General features: G+C 34.0%; 1 protein-coding gene across 2 annotated transcripts in view; it reads left to right on the top strand.

Annotated features, from left to right (window-relative positions):
* Positions 1 to 12,672, top strand: part of LOC107696481 (transcription factor E2-alpha-like) — a 61,889-nt gene that overhangs the window by 18,464 nt on the left and 30,753 nt on the right. For both annotated transcript variants that reach the window (XM_016496831.1, XM_016496838.1), the window contains exons 4-10: positions 1,195 to 1,265; positions 2,910 to 2,970; positions 4,914 to 4,945; positions 5,023 to 5,131; positions 6,496 to 6,554; positions 10,776 to 10,872; positions 12,168 to 12,268. In XM_016496831.1, the coding sequence (XP_016352317.1) occupies positions 1,195 to 1,265; positions 2,910 to 2,970; positions 4,914 to 4,945; positions 5,023 to 5,131; positions 6,496 to 6,554; positions 10,776 to 10,872; positions 12,168 to 12,268 (530 nt within the window). The remainder of the gene's footprint in view (positions 1 to 1,194; positions 1,266 to 2,909; positions 2,971 to 4,913; positions 4,946 to 5,022; positions 5,132 to 6,495; positions 6,555 to 10,775; positions 10,873 to 12,167; positions 12,269 to 12,672) is intronic.

Here is a 12,672-nt window from a genome sequence, read left to right as displayed (position 1 = left end):
TCATTAATATGCACAATTATGCAAATCAGCACACAATTAAGCTGCTTCTCTCCAGAGATGCTTGCGAGCTTTAAGGGGGAGACTGTTTTCGGGAAATTTCTGCACCGTCGATCTTTAAAATTCTTCCGTTCTGCGTCTTTCCAGCCTTTGTGCTTTCAGTCGCTGGGACATTTGTGGTTTCGAAACCTTTGAGGTTTGCTTGACATGTCAAATCACACATCAGCTGGTAAAGATGGCAGAGACGCAAAACAAAACGCAGTTTCGACCATCGAGCTTCAGTCGGGTCGTTACCTGACCTGATAGTGCTGATAATGCAGACACAGAATATGAGAACGATTTAACAAACAAAATCTGTTGTGTCTGAACAACCTTGTGTGAAAGAGGCTTAAGAAGCTCGTCTCGTCAACCTGAAATCAGCCTAAGTATACAGGGCTTCGTTAATACCTATTAGTTTACTAGTCGTGCATGCACACGACTGAAGTCAATTTTTAGTTTTGCACAAACATTTAATTTTCTGTGGCATGTTTTCAAATATAAATTGGTTATTTGTCTTTTCTGCAGTGCATTCATGTTGTTTGTTGTATATGCTATACTTTATTGGAGATCAAGTAGATGCATTTTAAAAATACACTACCGTTTTTTTTAAGGAATAAGGAAATTATTACATTTATTCATCAAGGCTGCATTAAATTTATCAGAAGTGACAGTAAATACATTTATGTGGCAAAAGATTTCTATTTCAAATAAATGCTGTTCTTTTGAACTTTCTTTTCATCAAAGAATCCTGAAAAATAAAATGCATCACAGTTTGCACAAAAACATGAACGGTTTTCAACATTGATAATAATCAGAAATGTTTCTTGAGCAGCAAATCAGCATATCAGAATGATTTCTGAAGATCACGTGACACTGAAGACTGGAGTGATGATGGTGAAAATACAGCTGCGCATCACAGAAATAAATTACATTTTACAATATATTCACATAGAAAACAGATGTTTTAAATGGTAATAATATTTTAGAATTTTACTGTATTTCTGAACAAACAAATGCAGCCTTGGGGAGCAGAAGAGACTCAAAAACTTTACAATTCTTGTTTTGAATGTCAAATTCATAATCATTTGTTATCAGCCAACATTTCTAAATCGGCGCATATGTAGTTCTAAGTATTGATAATGTTTGCTTGTTTTTCAGGTTTAGATGAAAGAAGTGGCTCCGGCTCTTGGGCTTCAGGAGAAGCGAACGGTCCCGCATTCAGCGCACGGGTACGAAAACACACACATGTGCACTCACTCTGTCATAATCGCACGCAGACTCTGATGAAATGCAGAAATTAGTGAAGCTGGGCCTGTGAGTGAGGACAGAGCGTCTCTGGTGGTGCTTTGCTTTTCCCATCAGACCTTAATCCCTAAAGGAAACAAACCTGACTGCAGCAGATATCTAGTCCACTTCAGGATGTCTCGATGGTTTGTTTAAAGCAGAGCGGCGTGTAGCTGTAGACGGGAAGTTCAGCAGACGCGTGCTTGTAGGTCAGTCGGTCAGTGGCTGAGATTAGCCGGCCGTTGTTAGCGATGCTCATGTTTACCTGCCCCGTCTAGTGCTAATCTCTCACCTGTCAGACTTCATGAATGTTAGACGCATCACGTGTGTGAATGATGTGTCCTATTCTCTCCATGACCTATTTTGCTCATAAACAAGCAGGCTGTAATTTAAGTCAAGGTGCCAACATTTGTCATGACAATTTGTGGCCCTGGACCACAAAACCTTAAAAAAAAGTCTTTTTTGGCTATTGCTACAAATATACCCCAGTGACTTGAGACTGCTTTTGTGCTGCAGGGTCACATTTCTCTTTGAACTTATAATATAAAATTTATATATATAATATAATATAATATTAAACATTTTTTTCACTTATTTTTTCATAGTTGTGACTTTATATTCCACAAAATCAAAAAAAAAAAAAATATATATATATATATATATAAACATTAAACATTTAAAAATACATAATTGTAAGTGTGTTTTAAGAATACACTTTTAAAGGGCACCTATTATGCAAAATTAATTTTTACATGTTGTTTGAACTGAAATGTGTGTTGGCAGTGTGTATACAACCACCTTATAATGATAAAAATCCATGCGCTCCTTTTTTTTTTAAATCTCTATAAATCATGAGCAGTGTCTCAGAGCTTACTGATCACATAATCCGTAAAGTGTGACATCACAATTTACAAGCCCCGCCCACGAGTGTTGATTGACACAGCCGTGTTAGCCGTGACCCCGCCCTGAGTGAGCCGCACACAATCCTCTGTTTATCTTCACGCCAGAGCATTTACAATGTCTTAATACATTACACTTAATACACAGATCTAATATAAACATGCGATATCTTTCCCAGCTGTTTACCTTCACAGACATAACCGACTGTGTTTTTGTAACTTATGCGTGTTTTTAACATAAACTCGTGTGTGAAAGAGAACTTTAGTACTCGCATGCTGTGTGCAGCCACTTTCTATTCGCGTGCTACGGATGTGAGCGCCCAGAAAACCGTCTATCGGAAGTTTAAACTAATGTGGCTTTAAAACACGTGATTTCAGTGCGATATACAGTACATGATAATCAAAACCAAACAGATGTTTTTTGGCAGAGATCTGAGATACGAGCTAAAATTGCACAGCCCTGTTCTGGAAAAAGGTAATTTAAATGTACATAAAACTATATTATAAATTGAATTAAAATAATTGTACTTCCAGTAAATGTTGTGAGTGGACTGAAGAGGAATGTTTAAGTTCAGAATATGTTAACTTTCTTTAATGTTGATATTTCGTGATGTGATTACTAAGATTTGCGTTCTCAGTGCTGCTGACCATGACTTTTGTAATGTATTATTGTGTGTTTTTGTGTGTTAGCTGTATGGAGACGGTCCTCACTACCCTGAACACGACGGCATGTACAACTTAGAGATTGACGGTGAGTTAACGCACAGCTTGGAGTTCAGAGCATTTACCAGCAGAATTTCACATCAGTTTTGATACCAGCTTCTTTAATGTAGGCTATTAGGAGGTGGGTTTTTATAATCATAGATCATATTTTCATAGATGAGGTGTGGCTTCTTTGTCGTTGTTTGTTAGTGATACACTACATTTCCGCTGCAGATCATCAGCGTCTGAAGTTTAGTCACACATGAGCACACAAACCCGTGCATTGCCTGCTGTCCTGAGCAGGTTTAGGTCACGCTGGGATTTGGAGGGTGGTTAATCCACGCGCATAACCGGCCCACTCTGGGCTTTACAGCCAGGTGGGGGTTGCTTTTGAACTAATTACCACTTAGGCATTTATAATGGGGCGATTTGTTGTTTGTGCCCAGTCTTAAGGCCATAAATGCTGCACCTCAGCCAGTCGAGGTCACACGCAGACAGATGGAGTCCAGCAACCCTCGGCCCAACATTATCAGTCAATGAATAAATCACAAACCACACCCCCCTCCAACCCAACACGCTCGTTCATATTTAATGCAGTGTTAGTTTACTAGTACCTCAGTTATACTGCTATATAAGTATGTGACCCTGGAGCACAAAAGCAGTCTTAAGTCGCTGGGGTATATTTGTAGCAATAGCCAACAATACATTGTATGGGTCAAAATTATAGATTTTTCTTTTATGCCAAAAATCATTAGGATATTAAGTAAAGATCATGTTCCATGAAGATATTTTGTAAATGTCCTACCGTAAATATATCAAAACTTAATTTTTGATTAGTAATATGCATTGCTAAGAACTTCATTTGAACAACTTTAAAGATGATTTTCTCAATATTTAGATATTTTTGCACCCTCAGATTCCAGATTTTCAGATAGTTGCATCTCGGCCAAATATTGTCCTATCATAACAAACCATACATCAATGGAAAGCTCATTTATTCAGCTTTCACATGATGTATAAAGCTCAATTTCGAAAAATTGACTGATTATGACTGATTTTGTGGTCCAGGGTCACATATATTAAAACAACATATTAACAAATATTCAAAAAAATTAAATATATTAAATTAATATAAATAAAATTGTGTGTGTGTGTGCATACATATATATATATATATATATATATATATATTTTTTTTTTTTTTAGTATCGTTGAAATAGTAATATAGTTTTGTTAATATTTATTTTATTAATATTTTTAATTTTAGGTGAAGTTTTGGCACTTTTTTGTGTGTTTTTGTCTTTTTTATTTTATTATTATTTATATTTTTTACACGTCTATATAGTTTTTATTTTTATCAGTTATCATTTGTATGTAATTTTGGTTTTAATTATTTTAGTACTTCAGGTTAAACTAAACGAAATATGAGAATGATGCCTTGGCACCTAATTTTTTTGTATTTTTTAATGTATTTTTTTAATGGTTTTAATTTTATTTAATTGTAATGACCCTGATGTGTGTTTATTTATTTATTAATTCATTTATGTATATTAGTGTATATATATATTTTTTTTCAAAATTAATTGAATTAAAATAATAAATTAATTCCAGTAAATCCTGTGGCTGGACTGGAGAAAATTTAATGCATTAATTTGTTGTGATGCTACTTTAGATTTATAGCTCTGTTACTGTATTTAAAGGCAAACTAGACTAACTTTATTCAGTCATTTGCAGATGTATAAAATCTATTCCTACCTATTCTCATCAAAAAAATCATGTTTTGCTCAAATTTTGAGCCACATTACGGAAGTTTAATGGGTTGCAAATGCAAAAGTTGACATGTTCGGTGCATTTCCAGATTTCTCAGCAGCACAAAAATGTAAACAACAGCAGAAATTCACTTCAGATTCTCTGTAGGCCTGGCCATTGGTAATGTAAGTGTAATACTTGAACTGTTTGGCTCAATGTAAGAGTTTCTGGTGTCTTTTGCAGGGAAATCTGAAAGAGGATACCCCGTTGCTCAGGTAATGAACTGTTTTTAAGTAGTTGAGCAGTTCTGGGTTTTAGTCGGTCTTCACTGAACTCTGTTATTTGTGTTTAGCCGCAGCTCTTGCCCGCTGATATTAGCGATGGTCTTTCTCCTCCGGGAATGAAAGTCTCTTCTCAGTTCTACAGTCTTCACCGCCGGAGGCTCGCCGACTCCAGCATAGGTGAGAGGAGCTTGTCAGCCTCAGGGCTTTGGGCTTGACTTATACCTGCTTGTGATTTGTCAGTTGCTAGCAATATTTGTATAATGACCACTAAACTGTATAATTGTATAAAACAGATTTCCTAGCTCATTGATGTGCAATGATGTACAGGCTTCTGCAAAATAAACCCTTGTTTTTCTGTTTTTCGTATATTGACATAAAAAAGAATACAGGATTTTATTCACCTGATGACTTGAATAGCTGTTTGTGTAATGAATAAATCATTTTGGAGTGAGCGAAATAATTTTGTGGTAAATGCATCTGCATAGGAATGAAAAATATTTTTTAAAAAAGGCAGAAATAAAGACTTTTTTGATTGTGAAATCATTTTAGGACTGATCGACTTGAGGATTTTTATTTTTTTATTTTTTTACCAATTCAGTATGACACTTTTTTTTTTTTTAGAATAAATTCTATTTTCTGTTTTCCATTTCATTTGTTTTTTTGTTTTTTTTTGTAATTCTGTTGTGTTTGTCGTTTTTGTGTTTTTAGTTTTGTTTTATTTATTAGTTTGTTTAATTTTAGTTTTTTTTGTACTTTAAATGAAAATGAAAAATATAGCTAAAATAAGTTTAAGTGTATAAGTACATTTTATTTAAATGATTTTAATATTTTAATAATTATTGTCTGTTTTCACTTTAATTTGGAAGTTTTTGTAGTTGTGCATTTAATACTTACACTAAATTAAAATGAAAAATGTTGCTGAAGTAAAATAAGTTTATAATATTTTAAATTATATTTTTAACATCATATTTTTAATTACCATTTTATTTTAATTGCTAATTAGAATGCATTTTAAATAAAATGGGAAATATGTTAAAATTTGTACTGTAAAATGGAAAAATTCTGCATAAAAATTACAATACTAATATTTTCAAATGGTATACCATTGAGCTTTTATTTCGATGGTTTATTAAAATTATGTTTGTTTTTAGAGTGAAACTCGGAGCTCTTTCAGCATTTCGAATTATTTGATTTAGGGAAAATTTATGTATCATGAGCTAAAACGTGTACTGTTTCTCTCTCTAGAACTTATATTTAATTATTAAATGGCAGGCGGTGCACTAAGCCTTATCGCAATATATGATTATTTCTCAATGCAACGTGCAGCTCTAGTGATCAGCATTGTGTGTTGTATCGTTTCAAGGGTTTATTTTGTGCTATTTCCCCTCATGCATGATGGTTTTGTGGGCTCATGCAGTGATGGCACAGAGTGTGGTTTTTGAAAAGCATGAGGTGTCTTCGTTTGCATCACGTCGACGATCACCTTAAGTGAAAATCAGCTTTGTGGTCTGGATGGCTTGCTAATAATGCTTTCGTTTCAGATCCACTGCCCAAGAAGATCCGGAAGGTTCCTTCTGGCCTGCCGTCGTCTGTGTCTTCGGTGAGTGTTGATGTGCCCTCATTAGTGTCTTGAGTCCAGATTATCATGCCACGTGCCGTCAGTCAGACCCAAAACACACACGCACACACTTCCTGTAGGGCTCATGTCACATACTACATGCATACTGTGAACTACCTGTAGCGTGCATATATTCTCTTTGCATTTTATGGGAGCGTTTGCTTTGTTTGCAACCGTGCATTCATGCTCACATGCGCATGCAGTCAAAACACCCTCCCTTGCAAATCTCTGCATGGACAAAGCGCTCTACTAATACCCACGAGGCCTTGGAGAGCTGTCGTGGGCAATGGTGCATGTTCTACTTCCTGTGTCTTTTCCTGTTTGAAGCAGGGCTGCTGAAATCGAACCCATTCATTCCTCCTCATTTCAATGCAGAGCAAAATGTAAGACGATAAATACGATTTACTGCATTACTCTTAATGAGAACCAACTTAAACCACTTCCAGTAACCAGAAAGTGAGTTTATAATACTTGAGTCTTTATAGGCCACATTCCCACTGTTTTTGATCAATGCAATATGATTTAAAATAAAATAATTATTAAATATAATATAATTATACAGAGAAAGAAAACCATTCAGTGTGAGGGTGAGTACATGGCGATTTAGCTTTAAATGTCTGAATTTCGAGTTTTCTAATAATTTGTGAGTGAGTTCAGTGAATATTGTCAAAATATTCATAAATATTGCTATGTGTTACTGAAAATAAGTCGTGGTGGGTCAAAACTGCATTGTTGAGGAAAAAGCATAAGTCACATTTTATCATTACAATGTCACACTTATCTTAAACATGCTGCGACTTTTATTTCTAAAGTTAATTCTATAATGCGTTTAATATCAAGTACGTAAAACGTGCAAAATGCACATTTTGATTTGATCCACACACTTGTAGTTTTAGTTTCGCTTTAAATAAATTAGTTATTGCTTGTTTTTTTTTTATTATTATTATTATTATTTTATTTTATTTTTTATAAAAAATATTACCATAATTAGTTTGTTTTCTATATTTATGTTTTTCATCTTGTTCTGAATAATGTTTAATTTAAAGTATTCGTTCCGGAGCGAGAGAAACTAAAATACATGTTTATAGTGTTTATAATAACATTTCATTTGCTGATATTTTACATTTTTGTTATAATAAAATGTGACTGTTTTGTTTTGTTTGCAAAAGTTATTTTCTGTAAAATACAGTAATTATATGAGATGTGCATGCAATAGATATTATATGACTGTTTGACACAATATTTAATTTATTCCTGAAATATTTGAAAACAGCAAATGTACACTGAAATGTAGACATTTTAAAGCAAAATTGTCGTACTTATTTTAGTATCACTGAGATATTATAGTTTAGTTAATATTTTAAATCTTTTATATTGTTTTCATTTTAATTTTAGTTACATATTTAGTAATTTTGTTTGTTTTTAGTAGTTTATGTAGTAGTATATATATTATTTATTTATAGTTTTAGGTATTTTAGTGCATCAAGCTAATGTATTTTGTTTTATATTTTTTATATTTAATATTTAATAAAATCATCCCGGTGAGCAGAAGCTGTCAAGACGTTTATGTTTTCACAGACTAATATTTTGGGTGTGTTAAGCCAAGAGTAACTTGGAAATTATGCAGAATATCTTCGTTTATGTTCCGTGGAAGAAAGAAAGACGTTTGGGTTTGGAACGACATGATGGTGAATAAATGAGGAGAGAATTTTCTTTTTGAGTGAACTATCGCTTTAATCTGTCCGATCATCTCAAATACCCAAATTATGCTTATATAATATATACATACACACACAAAGAAGAAAAGGGGAGTTCAAGCATCAAACAATAAAAGTTTAATACAGCTTTAAGTTTTGTTTTCCCCCCATACATTACAAAATCTGAGCAAAAAATAATGACTGTCATACATTTTTACCATGATTTGCAGACGACACCCACTAAAATGTCATTCACTTTAACAATAGTTCATAATCCAAAAAAATCTATATATTAATGGACATTTTTCAAAAGGTTTCTCCTGGAATTATTTTAGTTCAAACTCATCCATGCCAAATTGTTCATTCTTGAAGTAAACTTTTGGTGATTAAATAAACTGTTTTAGACTGCTGCTCGAGTTGAACGCGACGCGTCCGGAGTGTGTGTGATACCGGTGAGTTCTCCTAGTCTCAGCGCTGCGCTTTTATTTTGATTAGATAATCATCAAGTGTTCAAGAATACAAGCAGTTAAAGTGTGAGAGTATACATACAATTTCCATATGTATATCATTTTAATGCTATAGCCTTTGTGTATATATTTAAAGATGTGCATCTTTAAGCATGACAGTTGAAATGAAATGGTAACACTTTAAAATAAGAGTCCATTTGTAGCATTAAGATTAATGAAAGCTGTGCAAGTATTGTTCCTTGTTAGTGTGTTAATTTCAACATTTACTATTACTATTATTATTATTTTTTTACTACTACTACTACTAGTATGGTTCAGTACTGTTTTTGTTAATAAAGCACTATTTTAGTTTTTGTTCAGTATCAATTTTAAAACTATCGGTTAATTAATCGGTATCGGCCAGTGTGGTCCAACCTAGCTATCGGTATCGGCAAAATCCACTATCGGTCGACCTCTACTTAAGACATTATTAAGGTTTTGTGGTCCAGGGTCACAAATATGTTACGCTGAATGACTGTGGAACATTATTTCACCCATATTTTAAATTTTTTCACAAAAGTTATTTGAAACATTGACGTAGACACTTGCATTTAATATGCATCCTATGTATATAAAATCACTTTTGTGAATTGAATTTGATGCGAAGGTCTTTGACCCATCTCATATAACCTCAGTGTTTACCTGTTTAAACTGTACAGCAGTTCTCTGTTCTTAACATTGGTCTTATTGTCTCTATGGCTCTCTAATAGTGCCTCTATTTATACTGTCCCTGCCCTCATCTATTTCTCTTTGCTTTCATTTTTCCTGCTCGTTCTCTCCAGCTGTCTGTGGTGTTGGCTGCTCTCCAGGAACTGCCAGATGGCTCTGTAATTGGGAATGCATCTCTCTCTCTCTCTCTCTCTCCGTTCTCTCTTTATTTCTTTCTTGTGTTCATGCATCTCCTTCGTTCTCTCGTCTTCTATTTCGTACTGTTTATTTACGCACATTTCACATGGTTCTTTTCTTTGGATTTCTCCATCATTGACATCAGATCGCTGGAGCGTCGCTTGTTTTTTGACCCCTTCGTTGTGTTTAATTGGCTTGTAATTTGGTCGCATGTTCATTATATTAACACCCTTTCATGGCTAGACAGGCGTGCATTGTTGTTTCTTTTGTTTTAGCGAATAACAAAGTATACAGTGTTTTCACGTCATGCCTTTGTGTGTGAAAACTAAAAATGTTCAGAAAAAATCTCAATGGTGGATCACCTGAACAACTAGTCGTATGAAAGGGGTCATATGATGCGATTTCAATTTTTCCTTTCTCTTTGGAGCGTTACAAGCTGATTGTGCATAGATAAGATCCCTGAAGTTGCAAAGACTAAAGTCTCAAAACCAAAGAGATATTCTAAATAAATAAAATAAAAGTGATAACATTATTTATTTATTTATATGTATATGTCATTTTCTAAAAAAAATAAAAGGTAACTTTTTATAATTTTATTAAAAAAATATATATTGCTACATGTATTTTGTATATATGACAACAGAAATGGTGACTAAACAACACGGGTAACTAAAGCTATATAAAAATTAATATTTGAATAAAATGGTAGCTTTAAATATCATACAGACAAAGATATTTAATAAAATTGTGAAGTACAGCTTCTTGACTGGAAAAATATTTAAATATATACATATTTATAATTAGTTTTAGTTATTTTTTATTATATATAAAACATATATTTTTAAGTATATAGTATATATTAAAATATGTAAATGGCTAAATTTATGGAAACTCGTCATTGAAATGTGAAAGTTATTTTGGGCACTGCTCGCGGTTCCTCCTGTCTGCTGTATGTTGTGGTCGTCGGTGTGTTATTTTGGACTTTCCCTTGAGTCATGGTTCATTTTCTGATGAATGTTTCCTAATTTATTGCACATGCACACATACTGCGGCTAAAGCAGAACCACGTCTTCTGGACGATCACATGACTTTGGTGGGCTCTGCATCACATTCCCGTGACCTGAATCCCAGCTTTGGTTTCTTCTGTCTGGCAGGTTTATCCCGGTTCCACCGGAGAGGACTATAACCCTGACGGCTCCGGATACCCCGGATCCAAAGCTGCAAACCTTTATCCAGGCTCTTTCTGGCCAGGTATGTGCACAGAAGATGGTGATGGCTGGTTTCTGTCTGATTTGTTGGTGATATTAGTAATATGTGACCCTGGATCACAAAACCAGTCATAAGGGTCAATTTTTAGAAATTAGGTGTTTATTAATATCTTAATATATTATTATATCTTATGTTAACCATTTGCACACACGAGCATTATCGGGCTCCGCTCCTCCCGACCGTTTACAAGACACTTTTTCCTGCGTTTTTCAGTCAATTTCTTGACTTTTCCCCACTTATGAACAACACATTTTCGTACACGATAAAAGCTCCTTGTGGTTTCTCGGTTTGGCCGATTGGAGCATCCATAAACACAAAACACAGGCATTTTGAGTTTCTGCTAGTGATCGTCATGTGCAAACCTATTGCATCACCTAAAATAATTTGTGACATTTTGCATTTAAAAGTATTTTTCTGCCTTTTTTAAACTGCATTGCAGCACATATTTTGTATAAAAAGTTCATATTTATAATCTGTCCTTTTGTTAATTTAATGGAATTTTTTTAATTAATTAATTTTTCACCCTATTTTAGAAGTAGACATTTAAAATAGTCTTTGCAATCATGCATATTTGGTACATATTGTGTGTTTCAATTCATGTTAGAGCAAATACATAAATATTTTTATATCCAATATAAAAAAAGCTGTGACAAAACAACAGGAGCCAAGAATGCTGCACTGGTCTCTTCACGTAATCAACGGTGCTCTTTGGATATTTAGAGGTAAATATCAACCTGAGAAGATTAAATACTCCAAGGCACTCGTGTAGTAAAAATAAAAATCCTTTAATTAGCTGGGCTAAATCATTAAAACAGTTAAAAGTGTAGATCTACGCGTTTCGGCTTCACAGACTTCTTCAGGATACACACCAATTGTTCAAAGAAGTGCTCTTAAACAATTAGCAAGCAATCAAAGACATCTGCTTAATCAGTGGGAGTGGCTAGAGCTTTCCTCGTTGTGCAAAACATAACGATATTCAAAAAGAGAGGAAAAAAACAAACAATCATTTATTAAAAAAGCTGTAATTAATAAAAAACATTCATTTTGTGGTCAAATATTTGTGCATTGTGATGATATATTCATCTTTCATAACACTGTGCTCTCTCTTATATAAAATAGTTTAAACTCAGTATTTCATGTCTGTTTCATGATAAGTGGCCGTGTAATAAGCAGAGTAATGTAGCATCAGCGTCTGCTGCTTTTGCAGTAATTCTACAGTTAATCTTCCGGGCGGTTTCTTTGGATCACATGTTTTTGGTGTTGTTTTGGTTTCCCAGATGGACTTCCGGATCATTGGGGACAGTCTGGTTATCCTCCTGTCATGAGTAACTCTCCTCACATCGCTCAGCCGGCTCCGTTCCCCTCCATAAACACACAGGTGAGCCCAGCGCTCGTCCATCTGCAGCTGAAGTGCAGAACTGGATTTGGTTTCTCAAACGGAAAATCGATCAATAATCTTATTATGGATTAAAATGGAACCATTTCTAATATGTGACCCTGGACCACAAAACCAGTCATAAGGGTCATTTTGAAATCTGAAAGCTGGATAAATAATCTTTCCATTGATGTATGGTGTGTTAGGATAGGACAATTATACATAAGATACAGTAAGAACATGAACAAAGAAACAAAGTAAAACAAATATACAAATTAAATGAAATAAACAGTGCTTTAATACTTCCATGAAGTTCTACTAACATTACTGTTCAGGTAAGTAATAGCCTACAAAAGAAATCTAAAAGTAATCAAATGTAAATGAACACTGCATAGTTTTCAGTGTAT

Source organism: Sinocyclocheilus anshuiensis, unplaced genomic scaffold (genome assembly GCF_001515605.1).
Source record: "Sinocyclocheilus anshuiensis isolate Anshui unplaced genomic scaffold, SAMN03320099.WGS_v1.1 scaffold217, whole genome shotgun sequence".
NCBI classification, from domain to species: domain Eukaryota; kingdom Metazoa; phylum Chordata; class Actinopteri; order Cypriniformes; family Cyprinidae; genus Sinocyclocheilus; species Sinocyclocheilus anshuiensis.
The sequence above is the reverse complement of the archived record's forward strand: the minus strand, read 5'-3'. Positions and strand labels throughout refer to the sequence as shown.